Source organism: Diabrotica undecimpunctata, chromosome 3 (assembly GCF_040954645.1).
Source record: "Diabrotica undecimpunctata isolate CICGRU chromosome 3, icDiaUnde3, whole genome shotgun sequence".
NCBI lineage: Eukaryota > Metazoa > Arthropoda > Insecta > Coleoptera > Chrysomelidae > Diabrotica > Diabrotica undecimpunctata.
The window spans coordinates 9,929,845-9,953,000 of record NC_092805.1 but is presented as its reverse complement, the minus strand read 5'-3'; the positions used below and the strand labels follow the sequence as shown (position 1 = coordinate 9,953,000).

The 23,156-nt window shown below is 32.3% G+C and overlaps 2 protein-coding genes across 4 annotated transcripts in view; one reads left to right on the top strand and one right to left on the bottom strand.

Moving 5' to 3' along the window:
- Positions 1 to 1,333: 1,333 nt before the first annotated feature.
- Positions 1,334 to 23,156, bottom strand: part of aPKC (protein kinase C iota type) — a 236,392-nt gene continuing 214,569 nt past the window's right edge. For all 3 annotated transcript variants that reach the window (XM_072525238.1, XM_072525240.1, XM_072525239.1), the window contains one exon: positions 1,334 to 21,929. In XM_072525238.1, coding sequence (XP_072381339.1) covers positions 21,842 to 21,929 — 88 coding nt within the window. In that variant the 3' untranslated portion in view covers positions 1,334 to 21,841. The remainder of the gene's footprint in view (positions 21,930 to 23,156) is intronic.
- On the top strand, positions 16,474 to 21,701 carry LOC140435674 (uncharacterized). The gene is given in 3 exon segments (XM_072524394.1): positions 16,474 to 16,635; positions 16,788 to 17,242; positions 17,244 to 21,701. Coding segments are annotated over 3 exon segments (1,863 nt in total). The 3' UTR covers positions 18,490 to 21,701.

Genomic DNA, 23,156 nt, shown 5'->3' with positions numbered 1-23,156 from the left:
ACCCAACGGTTATTGTAGAATGACTGTTTATAGACATAAGAAAAAATAAGAAGGTAAGAATAATATTTAAGTACCTACTCAACCTGAATGTCTGAGTTTTAAAAAAATGCGAGCATTGCTCGTAATCACAACCAATTGATTAATTTCAAATAAAATTAAAAACAAATTTATAGCATACTCAATAGTGTAGTAAGAAAAAAACTCTCTCTCTCTCTCTGCTCTCTTTACCTTTCCAACCTCCTGATTTCATGCCGCTTAGTCCAATTAAAGAATAGTATCATTGAAGTACTAAAAAAACAAAAAATTTTACTAGTCAAGTTAGGGATAACTGCCAAAGACCGGCAACAGAGGAGAAAAATAGTAAATTTTACGCGTAAACGCGGTCAAGACTCACCTAGAGTTCTAGACCGATGATAACGATATACAGACTACACCTTGATAATAGCTGATAGTGACAAAAGATAATAAATAGTAGTCACTGTACCTAAATAATGTGACAAGAGACCTACTGTAAAATTACAACAAAAAGGAGGTGTGTCAGTGTGTGTACGATAATTCATTAGCCCAGCGTTTGCATTGTACTGAATATCATAATATACCATTGCCAATCTCGCAATACACCAAGTAACGGTAACATTAGAAAGTATGTTCAGAAAAAACCGGATTAACTGTCACAAATCAAAACACAGATCGCTCATAATCTGTACGACCTAAGGAAGTAAGAACTTCCGTTAGCCAGAATCCAGCATTATCCATTCGCAAAAGAAGTTAAACAACCAAGATCATCAAAAAGCCTATAAAATCCAAAAGGTTCAACAACTAAAAAAATGCTGAGTACACTGATGAATATTATTGGAAAATATTCTCTTTAGCGACGAAGCCAACTTTCATTCGAACGAAGAATATACTAGCTGCGCAGAGGAGAATATACGACAGAATTACTAACGGCCACTTCGGAGCCCAAAAGTCTACACTGTAAGGTTTGGTAAAGGCATCATAGCTCCATATTTCCACTAATAAGCAGTCACTGTAAACAGTAAACGTTAGTCATTGGCTAAAAGTTATCTTTTAGTCAAGATTTTCACTACAGTCATCAACACTTCTTACCACAGACTTACAAACTGCTGCGGTAAACGAATTATTCCTGAACAAAGTAATTTCTCGTAGAGGTACCAATAACTGGCCTTCCAGAGTCCTGATTTGAGTTCTCTGGACTATTTTCTATCGGCATATCTGAAAAGTAAGCTATAGAAATGGTGGTATTCGGCAAGCAATGTGTCAACGGGTTGTTCGAGATTAGAGAACTTGAAATTGGCATTTTTTTTATAAACTAATTTCCAGTGACGTATCTTGGGGAGAAATAGGATCACTTTCAGATCAAGATTCAGATATGCAATACTAAACGTGCATCCAATCGGATGAAAAGGATACTATGTAACTTAAGACTAAGTTACGAATGAGAATCCTTCGATATTATGTCTTTCCTGTCGTCATATACGGCACTGAGATCTGGACTCTGCCTGATCCAGACTGACTGAGGCGCTATCGCCTTGGACTTTAAATATTTTAAACATATCACATTAATAACAATCGTGCAACGGCTTGAAAAATTACCAGAAATCTTTACAGAGGCAAAATAGAATATTCACAAAAGCAAAAGAAAAGCAGACTATTTTGGATACGTGGTGCGAAATGAGACATATCTGATGTAGACCGGATTTTCATTTCACAAAATTAAGATAATAAAATTCTATATATTTTGCAATTCCATGAGCCCAATATTTATTTTATTCTTCTTCTACTATAGAAGAATTATGAGGGTTTCCTGGGTAGAGTTACGAACAATGAAGTACTGAGAAGAATAGGTAAAGAGAAGGAAGTTGAACTAACAATTAAAGAAAGAAAGCTACAGTATCTCGGACATGTGATGCGGACGAGAAGTATGGCATCCTGCGACTCATATTGCAAGGAAAGATAGATGCCAGAAGAAGCATCGGAAGAAGACGAATTTCCGAAGAAGAAGAAGAATATTTATTTAACTTCCAGACTATTAGATTCTTCAATTTGAAAAGTGGTCGACCAACAACCTCGGTCAGGTTGCCAAGCGAACAAGTTGAATGAAATACACTAAATTTACTGTGAGTGATCTAGTGGATCGATAATTCAAACCCTGGCCATAAAACAAAAAACCTGCCACAAAAAAACCTTGTAGTTCGGTTTTACCCATCTTCAAGAAGATGTAGCAACCCGGCACATAGATATATTGACCGAAAACAACATTGAAGTGGATTAGGAATGGTTTTATGTATTTATGTACGAGACATATATAGAAATGTGAATTAAAGTTAACTTTGTTCAATTTCTCATATCACTTAGTAGAAAAACTCTGTAAGATATCACGCATAACACAAAAGTAGTTGACGATATTTATATTATTGAAACTTAAACAAATTTAAGTACATTTTCAAATATTCTTAAAATCTTTTTTCAACGTATCTACGTTCTATAAATCTACAATAGCCGTTCGGACTAATATTTCAATAATTGATTAAATATATTGTTTTCAACAACTGTTACAACTTTTTTTTAGTTTATGTGCAGATATATTCTAATTTTTTTTACAATTTTTTGCCTGAAGAACTAGAAATTATCGATTATTGTAGGACGTTTATATAGCAACGTCAACAAGATAGCTCATATTTTATTTGTAAGTTCAGTATTTGGATTACCATAAAAATATTTATATAAAGTGTATCAGTAGTAAATAATTCATTTCAATAAATTGATATTAACTAAAAGCAGTATGTGGCACAGAAAAATCGAGTAGTGAATATAAGAAAAGGTTTCGACAAAAATTCTAAAACATAAATTTTTTATTTTTTAATGTTACAATTATAATATTCAAATTACTAGAAGAAAACTACATCGATCTTGCACAAAACCTGCCAAACACTATTTGCCAGATACGAGACTTTCTAGCCTGAGTTACCATCTGCTTTACAGATTACGAAAATGCCATCGACAAAATAAAACAACACAAACTGATTGATTTAAAACGGATTTAAAAATGGTCATGAAATTATTGAAACTTCATTAAGCGTCCAAATAACAACAATCTGATCGATATTCTCATAAAAGGAATTTTGAAATGGCCATGAAGCTATTAAAACTCTATGCAGTGTCCAATTGCTTATTCCAGGATCTAGGAATATCAGTATTATCTTTGTCCACTTTCTAGATTACTAAAATGCGTTGAATGAAGTAAATCAAAATAAACTGATTGATATTTTCATACAAGTAATGTAGAAAAATTATGAGGGAGATCTATGTCCAGCAGTGGATAAGCGAAGATTGAATGATGACTGTAGAAATGTCATGAAACTATTGAAACTCTATTCAGTGTCCAATTGTTAACTCAAAGTGCTAGAATTGTAAATTATAATAGTTTTTTCTGCTTTCTAGAATACGACAATGCCTTCGCCAAACAAACATTGAACAAAATCAATACGAACAACAAAAAGGCGAAAAGTGAGAAAAAAAAAGTATTGCGAAAAGTTTAATAGCCAGTTAGGAGTTCGACAAGGATATGTTTTGTACCCCAAATGTCACATATCTGACTAAATTCAGATTTTTACACTAAAAGACACAAAGACTTCCATTTAGTAGATATATTACATACGAGGTATGGCACTCGGAAATATAAAAGAATAAAGGTTTTTAAAATATGGCACAGTGGTAACAATATTGACATAACGGCTAAGGCATATACATATATATTCATAGACCGAGCATTCTGTAGAGCTAAGTAACGACGCCATCTTTGTTTTAGTATATTAACGTCTTTTTTTGGTTAGAATAGAGCGACTGGAGAGTTTTAATGCAGTAGAGAGAGAGACAGATCAAACAATTGCAAAAGATGTTGTCGTTACTGCTCGTTTCTGGCATGCTCAGTCTATGTTAATATATATAAAATAACAAAGCCTGATTGAGTCTGGACGATATACTGTTGGTAGGTACAATGTTAGCTAAAAAAAAGTTTTGTTTGTTCCAAAGAAAACTTTGGATTCATAAAGTGCGAAATGAAACAAGTTACTTATATTATATACTCATTAAATAATATTTTCATTGCAATATCTCTTAATTTCTAAACAAAATATACCACTATTTTTTTACTCAGCTAAATACTTGTATGGTATTCCAAATATGAGATGTTATTACATTACTTAAACGCTGAATTATGTCCAGCAACTCTTGTAACTAGGCCAGTGCATTTACAAAAATCAAACAGAAAAAAAGTTCAGAAAATAATGAAGGGTTGGTCAAGGTAGAATCTAGTATATAATGTATACTTGTACAGCAGACAGGCAAAGGCGAATCAGATTGTCAGATCATAAACTGATACAACTGAGGATCAAGAAATCTAACAGAAATCTTGAACGTAACGAAAGCCTGTGACGAATGTTTACCGTCTATAACCGAAGTTACAAGAGTTTCTATCTATTCATAGTTATCTGTAATTTTGGCGACGTTTGACCCCAATAGGGTTCTTCCTTGTACCAAGAGAAATCCATGTATCAGTTTTAGAGTACCTTATCTTTGACAGTTATCGCACAGACAGATAAAACAGGATGTAAACAAGACATTAAATTCACGTATTAGTCAATAAAACATCAAGGATACATCATTTTTGTTTTAAGGTCATATACATATTAACTTAGAGTTTGATATTAATATTGAGAGTACACTAAATGTAAGTCCAAGTACGTACCATATCGTGATACTTTCACGATTTTTTCCTGTGGGTTTTCCTCATAATTTACAATAGAATTCCTTACGAGAGAATTTTGCTGTGGGTGCAGTTGCCTTTTTAAAGACAAATCGCATCCCATTTTTGTTTCTCACACATATTGGAATATCTTCCAATAAAGTCGCCACAAGAACGCACCTCAAAAATATTCAAAATATCATTTTAAAGTCATTTTACTTTCACATGTATTCTATACGTCTGAATTTTCATTACGAATGAGGCAGATAAATAAATAAACGTATTTTCAACTGAAAGTTTGGTCAAAGAATGTACGTCGGAAGTATTTTATGTTCAAATGTTTCAATAAAATTGTGCAAAATGCTTAAAAAAGAGCTATTGATGAAAAAGACGTCGAAAAAAATAACGAGAATGGACAAAAATGAAGATTGTGTATCATAAAAAACAACTGTAGTAACAAGTACAGAACTGTACACTTGAAGAAAGATCTATAATAAATATATCAATAATTTTCATTATGATATCGTGGTAATAATCAGTAACCTCGAGGTTCAATCTCTTATGGATCTTTTTGTGGTTAATCGATCAAGCAAGTTTCTGAAATTCAAAATCGATTATGTTCTCCAAGAAGACTTGATGAACCAACAGAAAAATGAATTGGCGCAGTTGAAATGTAATCCTATAGAGACTTGTTTCTGGTTTCTTGGACAAAACATAAGAACTACGTGTTTCTTAGACAAGTTCAGATATATTCTTCTATGAACAGGTTCTACACAAAATAAGACACCTCTTTTGATGATTAAAAATAAGTAGTGCGAGTAACTTGGGCCAATAACAAGAGACGAGCAATATAAAATTCTTCATCAGGTGGAATACAAGAACATCAGGACTAATTTTCAGCGTTCCAGTCGCACATACAATGATAGTCAATTAGGTGGCCAACAAAACTATAGAACAGACATGTAAGAAGAAGAAAGGAGGTAAGTAGTCATGTCGATATATCTTCAAATTTGACCTCTTAACCACTTCCACTGATGACGATGGTCATGCTCAGAATATGGCGGTCAAAACAGACAATTTTGCAGCTCTACCGCGCTCTTAACGCTTTTTTATCGCTTTTCAACGATTTTTTGCTATCTTATAGATCCTTTAGAGAATTTTTTAACTCTCTTCCTCTTTTTGGCGTTTTTTTTAACCGCATATGTGTCTCCAATAAGTCGTTGACATTTCAAGCATCAAAAAAGCATTCTAAAACTTTAAAAACATGTTTAACACGTTGATTGCCAGGGCAATTTTAAAAAATCTGGCCTAAAATGACAATTTGATTTAATCACATTATATTATTACGAGATAACTCGTAGTTGGCGTCCTAGAACAGAAATAAATTTACGAGTTATCTAGTTGGCAGTCAACGTGTTAAAATGCGTCAAAACGTCTAAGGCCTGAAAATACGTTATAAGTGCCGAAAAAGCATCAAAAGCATCTCGGAAAGCACCGAGAAAGCATCTGTTGTCGGTTACATTTGGTGGCCTTGGTCATCATCTTTAGTGAGAATGGTATATTGGTCAAAGTGTGCTGAAGTCTATCTAGTAAAAAATTAAACAAATCATATGTTAGTCAAAAATTTTATGCTAATAATAGTAGTCGAAAGTAATACCCTCTTCATAATATTTCTAAACTTTTTTCGGTTTTGATATCACATTGCACTGATAAATTTCGCTATATGAACGGTATGTGCCTAAGCAATTTATAAAAATTATCTAATAAATCTCTTCTATCCTTTTTTTACAAAATAAACATGCTAGCCGTAACTTTCCACATTCAAATTTACTCAACGAAATTAAATTTATTTTTTTTTACGAAAATCGTTCCGGGCGAATATATTACATTAAGCTAAATAGAAATACTCTTACACCAACCAGATACACAGGAATATAAAATATTATATCAAAAACATTTAGATTCGGCAAAAAATGTTTAACGACAAACAACATCCTTAAGTAATTGCTACGATGTTTAACCAATGAGTATAGACGCTCAAAGAACGTTATAAACAAAAAAGGTTTGCAACTCGGTTGATAGAGGCGCTGATAATCAAATTGTCTGTGCAATTCATACAAACTCGTGACAATCGGTATAGAAAGATCTAAATTTAAATCAACTATTTTTTACTTTTTGTTATATGGTTTTATTTTTATATTACATAATTGTTATACATTTATAAAAAGTAATATAAAAATAAAATGGTATAACAAAAAAAATAAAATTAGTTTCGATCCCAAGTCCAAAAAAATAATAACCGCGTGCTTTACCCCTCGACCAAATCTTGTCACACCGGTTGTCGAAGTGTGTATAAATTGTGTAAACAATTTGATTATCAGCCACTCTATTACAGGGTTACAAAACTTGTTTATTTATATTTTAAACGGAGGACATCGTCTTCCTAATGAGTTTATCTTTATCCAGAATGTAGTTTGAATGGTATGTGTTACAAACGCTATTTGAAAAGCTTACGGTAAAGGAATTTTGGTGTTTTTATATTGTATTGCTTTTTTTTTACTAAAAGGTTAAAAATTACCATATACAACATTTTCTTACTTTTGCATATGTGTTTTGCAAATATGTTTATTTTGTGAGGGGCATTTTACATATTTTTTTATATTGACCAAAGAAGGTACCTGAAAAAAATTATAAATGAAGGAATGCTATTAATTAAGAACAAAATCTACTACGATTATTTTCTGGCAACAATTTTTTCAGTATCTTTATATTAACGATTAAGGAAACAGTGAGTCCTGCTGTTTCTGTATTTGAAGAAGTTCTCACTGCCACGACAACCCTAATTATATCAAAATGACCACATTGCAGTCGCTATTTAATCAAGCGACAGATATCTACGTGTATAGGACTCAAAAACTGTTGAAAAGTAACTTAATCTTAGTTATTTATCTTTCTTATTCCTAGATAACATTGTTTATGTTTGTTTCAAACAGTTTGCACTGACCTGAGTAAGTGTAAATAAGTTTTACATACTTTCATCTCTTGGTTATCTTTTGTTGAAACTGTTTCAGCTACTCTTAAACTAAAATCTAAAGTAGACTTTGTTGTTAACGTGAAAGTGAAGACACAAAGAAAATTAAAACAAAACAATAATGAAGAGGAAATTCTCCAGCGTCAAAAGACACGTAAAACTGCAACACTTTGTTCAAATATGAAGAAAAATCAATGGGAAGAACCTTTGATAAGAAAATATCAGACATTCTTCATGCATATTTATCACAATAGCCTTCATCGACAAACAGTTTTGTAACAGTGTATTCTTGTATCTTGAATGTAGGATTTTCAGCTTTTTGGGATATGAACTCTGTTTTTTTTCGGCTATGTCACTTCTGTGGGTAATTTCTTAACACGCCATTCAGAATATTCTTTAAATCGCAAAAATTGCTTAGCATAAAAAAGCTGTGTGCTAACAAACAATCTTTGACCCTTTACCAGCAAGGCACTGACTCATGGAATGAACATTTTTTCCATCTTCTTGATGAAAATACTCCTAAAATATGATAATGCTTTCGTGTTTTAAGAGTAGACCTTCATTCTATAAAAAAGCAAATTATTTTGTGTAGATGTCACTAAAGCCATTAAATATTCATTTATCATCATGTTATAGCTCTTTCTATAAACTATCTACATCATACTCGGTCATTCTCAAAATGCCTTTTACCTCTTTCTATGATCTGCATCATATTAAGTCAATCTCACATTTAGTACTGTTACACTGTTGTACAAGCTGTTTGAAGGTCACTTAACGGTATACAACAAATCATTTTGTAGTATTTCATATTTCCGATAAAGTTCTTATCAGTCTTATGAAATAAAACACATAGTTGTAAACTCGGTGAACAAGTATACTTTTGACAAAAAATTTGTTTATAAACAGTAAACAAACTAAACTCCGAATTAGTCCACTTAATTTTGCACCTACTTTTCTCAGCTCCGCTTTTAAAGTACTGACATTCACTGACCCGTACCACGTATTTGCCATAATTAGAGAAATGTTTAAATATTTTGCAATATCTGTCACAAACAGTGACAAGTGACATTTGGGAGACCTCATGCTACACTAGCGCCTCTAAAGGCTAAGTCACACGATAGCACCGATTGTCTTCAATAGCTATTATTGGTATATGGTAATAAATACCCATACGGAGTCGAAGAAGTCCAATTTACTTTTTTAGGGGAAATAATGTCTCACAATATATGATGCTGACAGTTACTTATTTGTAGTATAAAATATTTTTTAATTATGGTTGCCAACTGCACAACAATACTACTGATATTACTGATGTAATTAATTGGTTTAAATATACAATAAAAACACTAAAACTCACTATAGCAATTTGTAACGACAAGAACTCATAAAATGTTTATGTCTGTGTCATATTTTAAGGATATTGTTGATTATAAAGTATTTAAAAATGCTGCCGACTAAAGCGTAATACATAAATCCAACAATACTAAACAATTTTAGCGATTTTTTGAAACAATACAATTAACAACCAGTAATTTTCTAATCCATCACTTTTCTAGTAAATAGAAAAAGTTATCCATACGCATATACATATCAAAACACCTATACAGATATAAATTCAAACGAAACAAAAAATTATTTTCATTCCAATCCAAATAATTTTTTTTTACTTCTCAGTCTTTATTAAGTTAAATCTATTTTCTATTTATAAAGTGTTATGAATCAGTATCTCTAAGGCCTTTCAATTTCCCAGATATTGTTAATTGTACATTGTTAAACTCAGTATATTTGGAAGTACATTTAGAATAGTTTCATAAAATCACGTCTAAAACTATTTACACCAAGAGATACAATAGGAAATTTATGCTAGTAACAATTTGTGTATCGACTACCAATATCAACTAGATCAGATTCAATACTCGGTTAACAAAGTTGAGTATGGGATGTGCAGGGCAGCACTACAGTAAGTAGAGCTCCGCGCAGGACAGGTTGGATAGAGAAATTCTTATTTCTGACAGGAAACCCTGTAATGGCTTATAGTAAAGGTCCTATAAATATATCGGACAATAGGGTATTTATCACTACATTAGATAGTTGTCTAAAAGTCAAATTGTGAACCATTCGTGATTAAAACATATCTCCTGGCATCATTTATAGGAATATAACTGAATATAAACAGTCAATACCATGTTAAAATTTGCTTAAAGAAGATGGAACACCAAACATACTGTACAGAACAGTGCAAACGGAGAAATAAATGAGGCTAGAAATTAAAAAATTATGGATTTTACAGCAAAAATTATTACAGGTATCTGATAGCTTTAAGCCATAGGGGGCATGGTTAATGAAAAATGCGTATCTATTACCTATTCTTTTATAAACAAAGACCAAAGTCCGAAAATGTAATTTTTTCCTGAAGAATTTTTTATATTGAGAAACTATTGTGTTATGAAGAGAGGTTAATCTGAATTTGTACAATTCAAATCCTTCTCAAAATTATGTATTCAAAGTTTCAAACAGATTGGTTTGTTAGCTAATGAGTTAAATATTTATGCCAGATCTCAAAAGTTTAAATATTTATGACTGCCCACAATTTACACTTATTTAACAAAGAGCAATGGATTCTTGAATATTAAAGCTACAAAGAAAAGTGAAAAAACAAATTACTTTGGCAAAAGGTCTTTAAATAAGCCGTTAAAAGAAGTAATGTAAACCAAATAGGTACTGTGTCTACATGCCACACCTGTACAGCGGCTGAATAGATGACCTACAACTTCATCGTGATCTAGATATTATCGAATACGGGCGATACGTATTCTCGAACTATAAAACCGAAATGGGAAGAATAACTTCGCGTTAACCAGAATCCTCTAGAATTTATTTCTTCACTATATACAGACTGGTTTTTATGATGGAGTTTGTAGCTTTTAACCAATAGTTTGTAGAATCTCGAAATAAATAAATCAGTGTAAATAATTCGAATCGCTCTGGTTAAATCTCGAGATGGTACCATATGGATCCAAAGTATCAAACTTAAATATTGTTTATTGAATTCAATAGAAATTTGAAAAATTTTAAAACAAATACGACAAATTAGCAGAAAAAAACATGGGGACACTGTAAAAATGATGTTTAATCCACTCTAGGAAACTATAATTCGTGCACAAAACTTAATAATTAATTAAAACAATACATAAATGATAAATTAATATTGTAGGTATCAGCCCAATAATAACAATAATTAATAGCGACAATTAGAACATTTCAGAAACTATTCTAAATGTATGCTTCAGTAATTTTTTATCAAAATTGTTAAATGCTTGTGCTAAATCGTAAATTCATCAAAAACGGTATTGCTGAAGTTTCATTAATCGGTAGGACTTTAGTTTTGTCAATTCCTTTTCCTTTCGAGTTTTCTGGTATATAATGAATAGGCCAAATGTAGCAAAATAACAAACAGGGTGAATGAAAAATGTGTATCTTATAAACATTTACTTTAAAAGTAAAAAAAGTATTAATTTTTAAAACATGGAATGATTTTTACGATTTTATTTTATCTATCTTCAACAGTAGTCCCAGTTAGATAGTAAGTATTGAGGTACTTACCAATTGTTCGGTTGGGTTACTCAAATCTGTCAGTAGAGTTATATCAAAAAAATTACACGTAATGACGTCACAAATCCAAGGTATATAAATGTAAATTTAATTATTTTAAAGTTCTAATCTTTTGTAGGCAAGTCCTATTAAAAAACTAAACACTTCTACGTATTTTTGAAAAAAATTATCGAGGTCGTGTCAAAACGACCAACACAGACAATTATTGATGTTAAAACTGTCATTCTTGAGTTGTCAAGAATCCATTCGAGTTTTTCTTTAAGATTTATTGTCAGTGCTGTTTTCAAAAAAAAAATTCTACGTAAGTTTAAAAAGAATTATCAAGAATGCTATGATAAAATGACACAACACAAACAATAGGCCTTTTCATCACAAAATAGTATCAACCATTTTTTTGGTACAGTTTTGTGTAAACAAACATGTTAGATTAGGTTAGTAATATACACAACAATAAAGTGGATCTGAAGACAAAATAGAAAAATATGAAAACATCAGCCAAAGTACATATTCAAACATGTTCAAACAGTACGAAATGTAATTTATGGGTAAAAAAAAATGTGGCCAAGAGACGAGAGATTTTAAGTCGATTGATGATGTTACCAACTAACATAGACGCATGTATTCATTGCAAAGAAGTTACTAATAAGAATTTAGTTTAATATCTCTGATCCGTTGACACGGATTATATATTTATATTATAATATAAATATATTATATTAATATATTTATATTATACGTCATTGATCACAACTGTACGAAAACATGGTGGCTGCGTATGCGCCCGTCACATGATTAGAAGGCCTAGTGTTGACATTAAAGTGTCATTCGCAAGTTATAAACTACTTATTTGAAGTTATGTTTTCTAAAAATTATGAAAAATTATGAAAAATGACAGATGAAATAAGATATAAAAATGACAGACGATAGTTAATATTTTCAAAGTATTTAATTGAATCCTCGCTATTGTAACGTAAAGTACGTTGCATTCTGCGAAGAAAAATTCACTCAATACGGCTTATGTCGACAGACATTGTAACTGAAGGAATATAACATAGGTACGAACATTTTTTTAACTGTAATATTTTTAAAAAATATAAATATCAAATCTTATTTGATAAAAATGTAAGGAAACTTGCTTCAACGATCTAAAAAGGACATATATTTCATATTTATCTTCATTCCATGTCACTTCTCTTCTTTAAACGACCCATGTGTGGATCCATCTAGATATTTATCTCCAATTATATGGACATTTCTTTCCATTTTTAAGAGCATGAAAGGTTATTGGTCATGGTAACTAAAGCATTCAACCTCATTAGAGGTTAAACTTGAAACCACTATGGCTACTCTGCAATGGCCCTTGTGTAGTTGATCATTCGGGTCTTGGGATGGTTGAGGTTCTGCTAACCGCGTTTTTCGTCTGGTAGTGCCATTTGATAGATAATGTATATTTGGAGTATCTTCAATAATAAGTTCAATTTTTTCTAGAATTTTCTAGAAATTGTGGGAAATATTCTTTGCAATGTAAAAATTATTTTCAAAATATCAATAATCATTATTTCTATTCTTATAAATTTTGTAAAGCTGTAGAAATCCGACAGCATCCCGATAGTATCAACAAGAAAAGACAATAGGAGGTCACGCCAAGAGACGACAAATCTGGAGAACCCTAGCGATCAGCTACAAAAGGTTCTTTGTAGAATGGCTTCAACGGTTTGGAATTTTATCTCTGGGTATGTTGAATCATCAGATTCTTGAGTGTTTCTGCGTCAATTCCGCGGCAGTTGTTTTCATCTCTAGATACACTGAGTACTTTCGCCTCTAGGTAGGTATGTAGAGGTGCCGTGACCAATCTTTACTCCGAAGAAGCGAAACCCTAAGATAATTACGCTCTTACTGTGAAAGCCTCTGATTTTAGTTTCACAAAAATATTAGCTAGTTTAGGACAATAGGTAAGAATGATAAAGGACATCACTGATAGTTCACAGATCACTTTTTAATTCACTCTTCCATTGGAAAAAATAAATATTATCACGAAGAATCTCAATAATTAATTATTCCTCTAGAGCAAATGAAATAGTATTTAAAAAAACATGCTGCATATTGTTTCCTAATTACTTCCAAATAAGATAACACACTTCTTGCTCACCCTGTATGCGCGCCTGATTTTAACGATATATAGGACAATACACATAAATCTGACAATTTTCGCAGTTGTTTGTATTAATTAAACAGACACAAAATGTGATTGATAAAAACTCTTGGAGCAAAAAATCTATTTTTCCTTTGCAGGAAACACCAATAGCGATGAAAAACGGTTTATGAAGTAGTTTAAGTTTTTTTGATCAAGTTTGTTGTTTTAGTATTTTTTAGTGTGGTGTCTTAATGGCATAAGTAATATAAACAGTAAAGTTTTCAAATTTAAATCACCCAAAATAAAATCACAAGGTAATAAACTTAATTTTAAAGCAAGTATTTTAGCCCAAAGACAAGAAATCTGAGAATCTAAGTCTTTAAATGGACTTTTCTGATAGATAATATTATCTCTGATTCCTCTGCAAATGATTGCCATATTTATAGGAAAAAGAATATAAAATCGTTCTTATGTATGTACATATCAAAACTTCTCTCTCTTAATCCTTCGTAAAATGCAGTTGACAGTATTATAATTTGTATAAAATATCCCCTGTATTGAGCTAGAGGCATCGAGCAAAAAGACAAAAGAGGGAATCTAATCGTTATGAAAAGGAGACCAAAAAAGTGGCCTCTGATGGCGGACATATCCGGAAATGCGAATGCGCCAAATTTAAATTTCATGACACTTCACAATAATCATACAGTGGTGTAGGGGTTCTAATTTATCTATTTATTTATTTTATATTACATAATATTAATATTACATAATATTAATACATAATACACTTAAAATACTTTTTTTAACACTAGAACACAATAAAGTTTTAATCAAATAATAACAATAATAGTCTAAAATGTGAAACAATTAAAAAACTTCAATAGAAAATAGAACTAATCTTTCATGTGACAGTTGGGACAAACAATAACATCAGCAATAACATACCCCAACTAAATTTGATTTCTTAAACAAGGAAAGAGACTCCGTTTCCTTGTTTAATGTGGCCTCTCAAGATGGCACTTCCTGTCTAACAATATTTTTGCCCGCACTACCTTTACATTCCCTCTTTTGTCTTTTTGCTCGATGGCTAGAGGTGTAGATCCCAAGTAATAGAGGGACGAAGATCAAGTTAAGAATATTTTGGAAATTTTAATAAATATGTAGCCAACAACCCAAAAAAAGTTATTCAAAGATTTATACAACCATTGTAATAGAGTATGGTGTGACAAACGATTAATTTGGTGTTTAAGTAAAAAATGTTTATTGATTTCTGGTATTTTGACATAAAATGTGACCATTCGCTGGTTAATATTGCCTACCAACAAGATTTTGTTTTCGTTTAAAATTACTATTTGATAAACTTTTAATGAATGCCAAAAAGAAAAAAATGTTTTAAAAAAAGGGTTTTAAATATTTTTCATTTTGTTGTCAGTTTTATATGTACATCCTCGATTGCTTTTCTAAATAGGAGAAATATTTAATTTTCTTAACTCTCCCGGAACTGAATCTCTGAGTAACGTGTTGTACAGTTTTCATTAAAAGTGCTCAATATAGAATTTTTCATTATTTAATTAAAATATATATTCAAAATCAAAAATTTTAAACAAGTTTTTCCTAAATTCAAACAACAAATATATAGAAAACGTATGTAAGGTAGACTCAGTTTAAACTAAAATAAATTGGTAGATTATTGTGCAGTATTAGTGGCAGATAACATCCAACAGGGTGAAGCAATCATTCAGTTTAATTTGTAATAAGGGATAATGAACTGCAAGGGCTAGTATGAAATATTATATATTATATAATAAGCCTTTCATGCGTTTTGTATCGTGTTTGTGTCGAGCAAATGTATTTTTAACACATTTAAGACATGCGTCGTTGTCTACAAAGAGCCGGTTCTTAGTTTGTAGCGAATGCGACGTCTCGAGCGCGTATCGTATTACAAGAGTTAAAACAAATGTCAAATAGAAAAAGCATGGCAAAAAAACTATATGAATATTAACACGAAAATACCTACCAGAAACGAGCTATGGGCTGAACAAATAATATCAAAGTGTATGAAATTAATATTAAAAGGAATTGAAAATTTTAGATATGCAAGGCACAAGGTCACATGGATCAATTCGTAAAAGACACGGACAATAATGAATGTCTATAAAATAGGAATTCATCTAGTAATGCCATATACGGAGAATGACCAGAAAGTAAAAATACAATAGCTGCCTGAGACACTGGGAAATTTTAAGTGTTAAGTTGGCGCGTATGGCATACAGGAGGATCCTAACTGTCAAACTGAGCATTCTCTTGTCGTAGTCAGTTACAAAATATCATCATGGCAGCCTGGAAGTCAACTATAGCATACAGTATTTGCTCTAATTACAGCTCAGATGTAAGATTCTTTCAGCCAATTGTATTTTGAGCAAAACGTAAGTGACTTATTATATTTTTGAGTTAATTAGACGGTGTTAATATTGCGCTATGGAACCAACATTTGAAGTTTACTTTTCATTAAAAAAAAGGTTTATGATATTGATCTCTTGGTGCTAGAAACCGATTTTATTGGTTTTATTTTAAGCTTAAACAGACAACCATAACTCTGTGTATGTACTGATTCGTACCGTTTTACCTTTTCCAGTAGGGATCAAATGAATGAACGACCATTTAGTCCCAAGATGTAGCACCACGATTTAATTGAGCAGAGTTAGTACATTGTCACTGGGACAATTGAAGACCTTGGGACCAGAAGGGGGCAAGCCACAATTTCATCAAAATTGAGTTAAAGTAGAAATCGCCCATTTTAAGACCGTATTAATGTCCCGAAGAGAAAATTTCAGCTTTTTTCTTATAGATGGCGCCGCTGTAGTTAAGTCCCGTTGTGTCACCATTACTTTATTTTTCAACATAACGAGACAAGCCACAGTAGCAATCAACATGGCGGCGGAACATTCCCGTGCATGTAAACGGAAAATAGACTTTTCTGAGTTTGATTCTGATCACAGTGACCAAGATCCATTTTTAAATGAAAGCGAAGATGACAAAGACTATACAGTGTCCGGAAATAGCAGCGATTCGGAAAATATCAACTTAAAAATGGTAAGTTTATTAAATATGTGGCTTGTCCCCTTATGTTACATTTTTCGATCCTAAAAACATTAGGATTTTTCTAAAGGTTTTTTGTGGCTTATCCGGTTCTAAAGGTTTTTTGTGGCTTATCCCTTTTTAGTAAAATACCTATTTTATTGTAGGAGAATGAAGAGGTTTTTACCCCACAGACTTCTCGAGGTGTCTTGCCAACTCCAGAAAAGAAGGCGCCTTCTAGATGGAGACACAAGAATACCCAACGGCATAAAAAAATTAAGCGCAAGACTAAAAGAAATCTAGGTCACGAATATATAAATACAAAAGGGAAGAAAATAGAACCAAAAAAATTAGGTGCGCCTTGCGGTTGCACAAAACAGTGTAGACAGCTTTTGGCAGGTAAGGAAAATGATATATTTAATGCCTTTTGGAACCTGGGTAATTATGACAAGCAAAATATTTACCTCTTCTCAACTATGACAGTAATTCCAAAGAAGAGAAGTTACCCAAAGAAAACAAAAGGAATTCATTCGTCCAGAAATGTATCAGTTAAATATAGAGTCAAAGTAAATGGAGATGAAATTGAAATTTGTAAGAAAGAGTTTCTTGCCATACACGGCATTTCAAAAAAAACGTATTTAAAGACTGGTTCACCAAAATAAAGAAGGTGCGTCTACTCCAAAGTCAGATGAAAGAGTTAAGCATGACAACAACAACAAGAAAATACCAGAAGAACACTGTGAGTATGTTAGACAGCATATTAATTTGATACCAAAATACACAAGCCATTACAGCAGACAAAAAAACCCAACAAAAGTCTACCTAGATTCCGATATTTCAATTTCCAGTTTATATCATGATTATTATCTTGAGTGGTGCCGCCAAAATAATTTTGTGGCAGTAACCCAAGACAAATATAGGCGCATATTCTGCTCAGAATTTAATATAGGCTTTAAGTTACCTAAGAGCGATACTTGTAAAGTATGTGATTCAATGAATGTGAAAATTAGTAATGAAGCTGACATAGAAATTGCAAAGACACTGAAAATTGATTTGGAGTTACATCAAAGACGTGCCCAGGCCATGCAGGATCTAATGAAAAAGGACACAGAAGAGGCTAAAGCCACGGGAAATGCAATGGTTATCAGCTTTGACCTACAACAGGCAATGCCAGTGCCAAATATAACAGTGGGAGCAGCGTTCTATTTGAGAAAGGCATGGGTTTATAATCTCGGCATCCATGACTGTATTAGTGGAAAGGCCTTCATGTACATGTGGCCAGAAAACATTGCCAAGCGAGGTAGCGATGAAATTGCCAGCATTTTATATAAACATTTTCGAACTAATAGACCCACTGCTAATAAACTTATAGTGTATACAGATAACTGCAGCGGCCAAAACAAAAATTGGTCTCTAATTTGTTTATGGCAACAACTTACTATAGAAGGCATTTTCACTTCTATTGAGCACAAATACTTGGTAGTAGGGCATACGAGATTACCATGTGACCGTGACTTCGCAGTAATTGAAAAGTATAAGCGTCATCGATTAAAACAAGTGTATACTCCAGACGATTGGTACGAAGCAGTGAGAAAATGTAAAAGAAAAAACTGCTTTGAGGTAATTGTATTGAAACAATCCGACTTTTTTTCTTTTAAAGAACTCCAAAGCGAAATTACGAAAAAAAGCCATACAGATGACAAGGAAAAAGTTAACTTTTCCAAAATATCAAGCCTCAAGTTTTCATCTGAACAACCTAACATAATGTATATAAAACATCTTATAAATGAAGACTATAAGGCAGTTAATATTGGAAAGAAAGGTATGAGGAAGTCAATTTTACTTTCCAGGGATTTGAAATCAAAATAGAGTGAACCTGTTCCACTAAATAGAAAAAAAATTGAAAATATTTCCCAGCTGTTACAGTTTATTCCACCAGCTTTCCTAAAATTTTATGAAGAAATTGGTGCCTGCCAACAGATTCTACCAGGTACTGATAATGAATCACTGGAATATATTGAACATTTCAACGACTTTTCGGATATTGAAAATATTGACAATTGAATATATTATTTCATTGTTGCATTTTATGTTCATTTTTTAGAATATATTTTTTTGTTCAAAAGGGGATAAGCCTCATATTTTTTCAAAAAATGTTCAAAAACTCAAAAACCGTTTAATAAAAATTTTTGTTACTTTTATTGTGTATTTAATAACATATTTCCAAACGATTGTGGACCTTACTTCCGAGAACAATGTAAAATTTGGATTTCAGGATTTGAAAATAAGTTTAAAATGACGTTTTCTCCAAAATAATCTTTTGTGGCATGTCCCCTTCTGGTCCCAAGGTCTTCAATTTCGTCTTACTTTGATTTTTTTATAGAACCATATATTTCATCATGTTATCTGTCAATGTTCCACGTCACATTTTACGTATTTCAAATCACATTTTATGTTAAATGTTGCATTTCGCTTAAAATATTACGTCTCACGTCACTTTTCAGTCAAAATATTAATTTTCCACATCACATTTCACATAAAATATGCCGTTCTACCTAAAATGTCACGTTCTACTTTACATTTTGTCGTAAAATGTTACGATTTTATGCAAAGTATCACATTTCGCGTAAAATTTTAGGTTCCGCATTCTATTTAACGTAAAATATCAATGTTCCACGTCACATTTTGCGGAAAATCTTACTTTTATAAAAAATGTCAGTTTCATGTAAAATGTCATTTTCCGCATCACATTTTGACGTAAAGTAGTCTTCCAGGGAGCATTTTATATTAAATGTCACATTTTACGTAAAATATATCGTTCCACATAAAATGTAACGTTCCATGTTAAACATCACGTTTTACGTGATAGTTTGATGTAAAATCTCACGTATAAAGTCACTTTTACGTAATATATTTCGTTCTACGTCACATTTAACATAAAATGTCAATATCCCACGTCAAATTTTGGGTAAGATATATCGTTTCACATCAAATATTATGTTTCACCTTACGTTTCAAGTCTCAGTTTGTCGTCAAATGTCACGTGTAAGATCATATTTTACGAAAAATGTTACATTTCGCGTAAAATATTTCGTTCCACGTCATATTTAACACAAAATGTCAAGGGTTCACGTCAAATTTTGGGAAAAATGTAGTGTTCCACATAAAATATCATGTTTCGCCTTAAATGCCATGTTTGAAGTCTCAATTTGACGTAAAATATTATGTGCAAGGAGACACTTAATGTAAATTGTCGTATTTCACGTTAAAAACTTCGTTCCATGTCACATTTAACATGAAATGTCAATGTTCCACGTCAAATTTTGGGTAAAATGGATCCTTTCACATAAAATATTACGTTGCACATTAAATGTCATGTTTCAGGTCTCAGTTTGACGTAAAATGTCACGTGTAAGGTCACATTTTATGAAAAATGTCACATTTCGAGTACAATATTTCTTTCTACGTCGTATTTGACATAAAATGTCAATGTTTCACGTCAAATTTTGGGTAAAATGTATCGTTCCACATAAAATTGCATGTTTCAGGTCTGTTTGACTAAAATGTCACGTGTAAGGTAACATTTCATGAAAATGTCACATTTCGCGTACAATTTTCGTTCTACGTCACATTTGACATAAAATGTCAATGTTTCACGTCAAATTTTGGGTAAAATGTATCGTTCCACATAAAATTTTATGTTTCACCTTAAATATCACGTTTCAATTATCAATTTGAAGGAAAATGTCATGTTTAATGTCATACTTCATGCAAAATGTCACATTTCGCGTAAAAGACTTCGTTCCACATCACATTTTATGTTAAATATTATTGTTCCACGTCAAATTTTGGGTAAAATATATCGTTCCACATAAAATATAACGTTTCACCTTATATCTCACGTTTCAAGTCAAAATTTGACGTTCAATATCATAATGTTAGGTCACATTTAATGTAAATTGTCGCATTTCGCGTAAAAAACTTTGTTCCATGTCACTTTTAACATGAAATGTCAATGTTCCACGTAAAATTTTGGGTCAAATGTATCCTTCCACATAAAATTTTACGTTTCACATTAAATGTCACGTTTCAGGTCTCAGTTTGACGTAAAATGTCACGTGTAAGGTCACATTTCAAGCAAAATGTCACATTTCGCGTACAATATTTCGTTCTACGTCATAATTAACATAAAATGTCAATGTTTTACGTCAAATTTTGGGCAAATGTATCGTTCCACATAAAATATCACGTTTCACATTAAATGTCACGTTTCTGGTCTCAGTTTGACATAAAATGTCACGTGTAAGGTCACATTTCGCGTACAATATTTCGTACTACGTCACATTTGACATAAAATGTAAGGGTTCCACGTCCAATTTAGGGTAAAATGTATCGTTCCACATAAAATGTCGCATTCCACCTCTAAACGTCACAGGATGAAATAAAATTTAACATTCCAAGTCACATTGAAAAATTAACTGCTGACACATCACAGTCATTGACTAAAATTTTTAGCAAGCACCAAGATTGACATTGCTTACATTTAGGAGGATTAAAATTCAAAAACTAGTCGACTATCCATTAACAAAGTTAATGTAACCCCAAAAAGACATTGATTTTTCTTCAATATTTCTGACTTTCTACAGGATCTTAACGTACACTGTAAAGAATATGTCACAAAAACAAAAAATATACAGTTTGTGCATTTTATTTTATATTTTTTAATACCATGAAATTACGTTAATTGATTAACTTGATAACAATGACTAAAAAACGTATCTAAAAATAAAACAAAAATACCAACGTTAATACTTATAAAGTTTTCAATAAACAAAATTTGGAAGTGGTACCAAAGTTAATAATATTTTAACGGTTTTATACCGAACTCGGATAATACATTCTATATTTGAGCACCCTAATAAACTAAAGAAAATATAATAAACGATTAAGTACTAAATAAATACATAAATACTTTCGATTTGAAATAGACACTAAAGCACTAGTTGAGAGGAAGGCAAAAGATATTTTGAAGTAAAGATTTGGCGGGCTGCGGCCTCATGTCCACCTGCAGGGAATGTCCCCCGTTGCCTATGTCCACGGTGGAGTCCCCAAGGTCCGGAGGCGGCGGTGGCGGAAACAACGGAGGCGGATAACGGTGCGCCGCTGCCGGTGGGGGCGGAGGTGGCAGGTTGGAGGGATGCAATGCACAGAGGACGTTATGTCACACGCAATCTTCTAACGACATGAGTAGCGGATTCACGTACTCGAACCCTTCGAATTCTGATTGATCTATCTTCTCGATTACTCGTCTAAAAAATAGAAAATCATATTAGCAAAACTATTTTACTAGTTATTTCTGCATATCGATACCCTAATGCTGATAGGTCGTAACCCAATTTTAGAAAATTTTACAAGAGGCACAAAAAACTGTATAGCATAATTATAAAAGATTGCTTGTGTAATGTTTTCTTAAATAAATAATTATGTAATGGCTACTAAGTGAGTTTATTGTAAAAATATAAATTTGTTTAATTTTGATCAGGGTTCTAAGGGATACGACATATTGTAACCAACGTCATGGCGGCTTACGAGTATATCGAACTCTTAGAAAATGTAGTAAGTTATCTTCCTCTGAGTGAAAAACGGATTCACTCCCCGCCTCTCGACGCGTTAGTGTTCTGAGCTGTTGGACGTGAATCCCTGTCCTGGCATTTGGTTTTCACCTCTGGCTGCGTTAAGTAGTTGAGTTACTGTGACCAAATGCCCATCTTGGTAGTTAGTATTCGCCTCTGGTTGCGTTGAGTAACTGAGTTACCGTTGCTAACTACCCATCTTCCTGTCTTTTGTTTTCTTTTTCTTTTTTGTTCTCCTGAAGAAGCTACATACAATTGTAGCGAAACGTCGAGATGAACCCACTTTTGGGTCACTCACAAATGACACGGTCCAAACCCGGAAGACGAATAAACTATAAGCGAATACCATTTAAACAACGTTACAGTTAACATACATTTTTAGAAATTAAAATAAAATAACTAAATAATAAGTTTAAATCTTGGCTTTCTTTTTTTGATTTTTGTTATTGTCTTTGGTGATTAAGTCTTCGTGAGGCAGCGTATCATAGAAGTAGTGCACATCTGCAGGTAATACAGACTTTAGATCTTGAAGGTCCTTCCATTTCTTTGTGGTTATTTTTAATCTATTCGAATAAAGTTGATCGTAAACCAAATCGTGATTGACGGTGTTCTTTCTCTGAGGAAGGAGTTCATATTTTTGATCATGGGCCACTTTGTATAATATATCCCCATTTGGTAGGTATTTTAAGCCTCTAAGATCTGTTACCTTCAAATCTCCTTTTGATTTACCTGGACGAATTGAGATGTAACGAAAGTTTTTAGAGTCATTGTAGTTTAGAAAAAAAGTGTGGGTGAGATAGGATACTTCCAAAGGTGCAGAATTCTTCCTGGCTTCTGATATTACCGAAATATAGTCTGAGGGTGGGAATATTTGCCGATTTTTTAGTCTTCGTTCAATAAGAC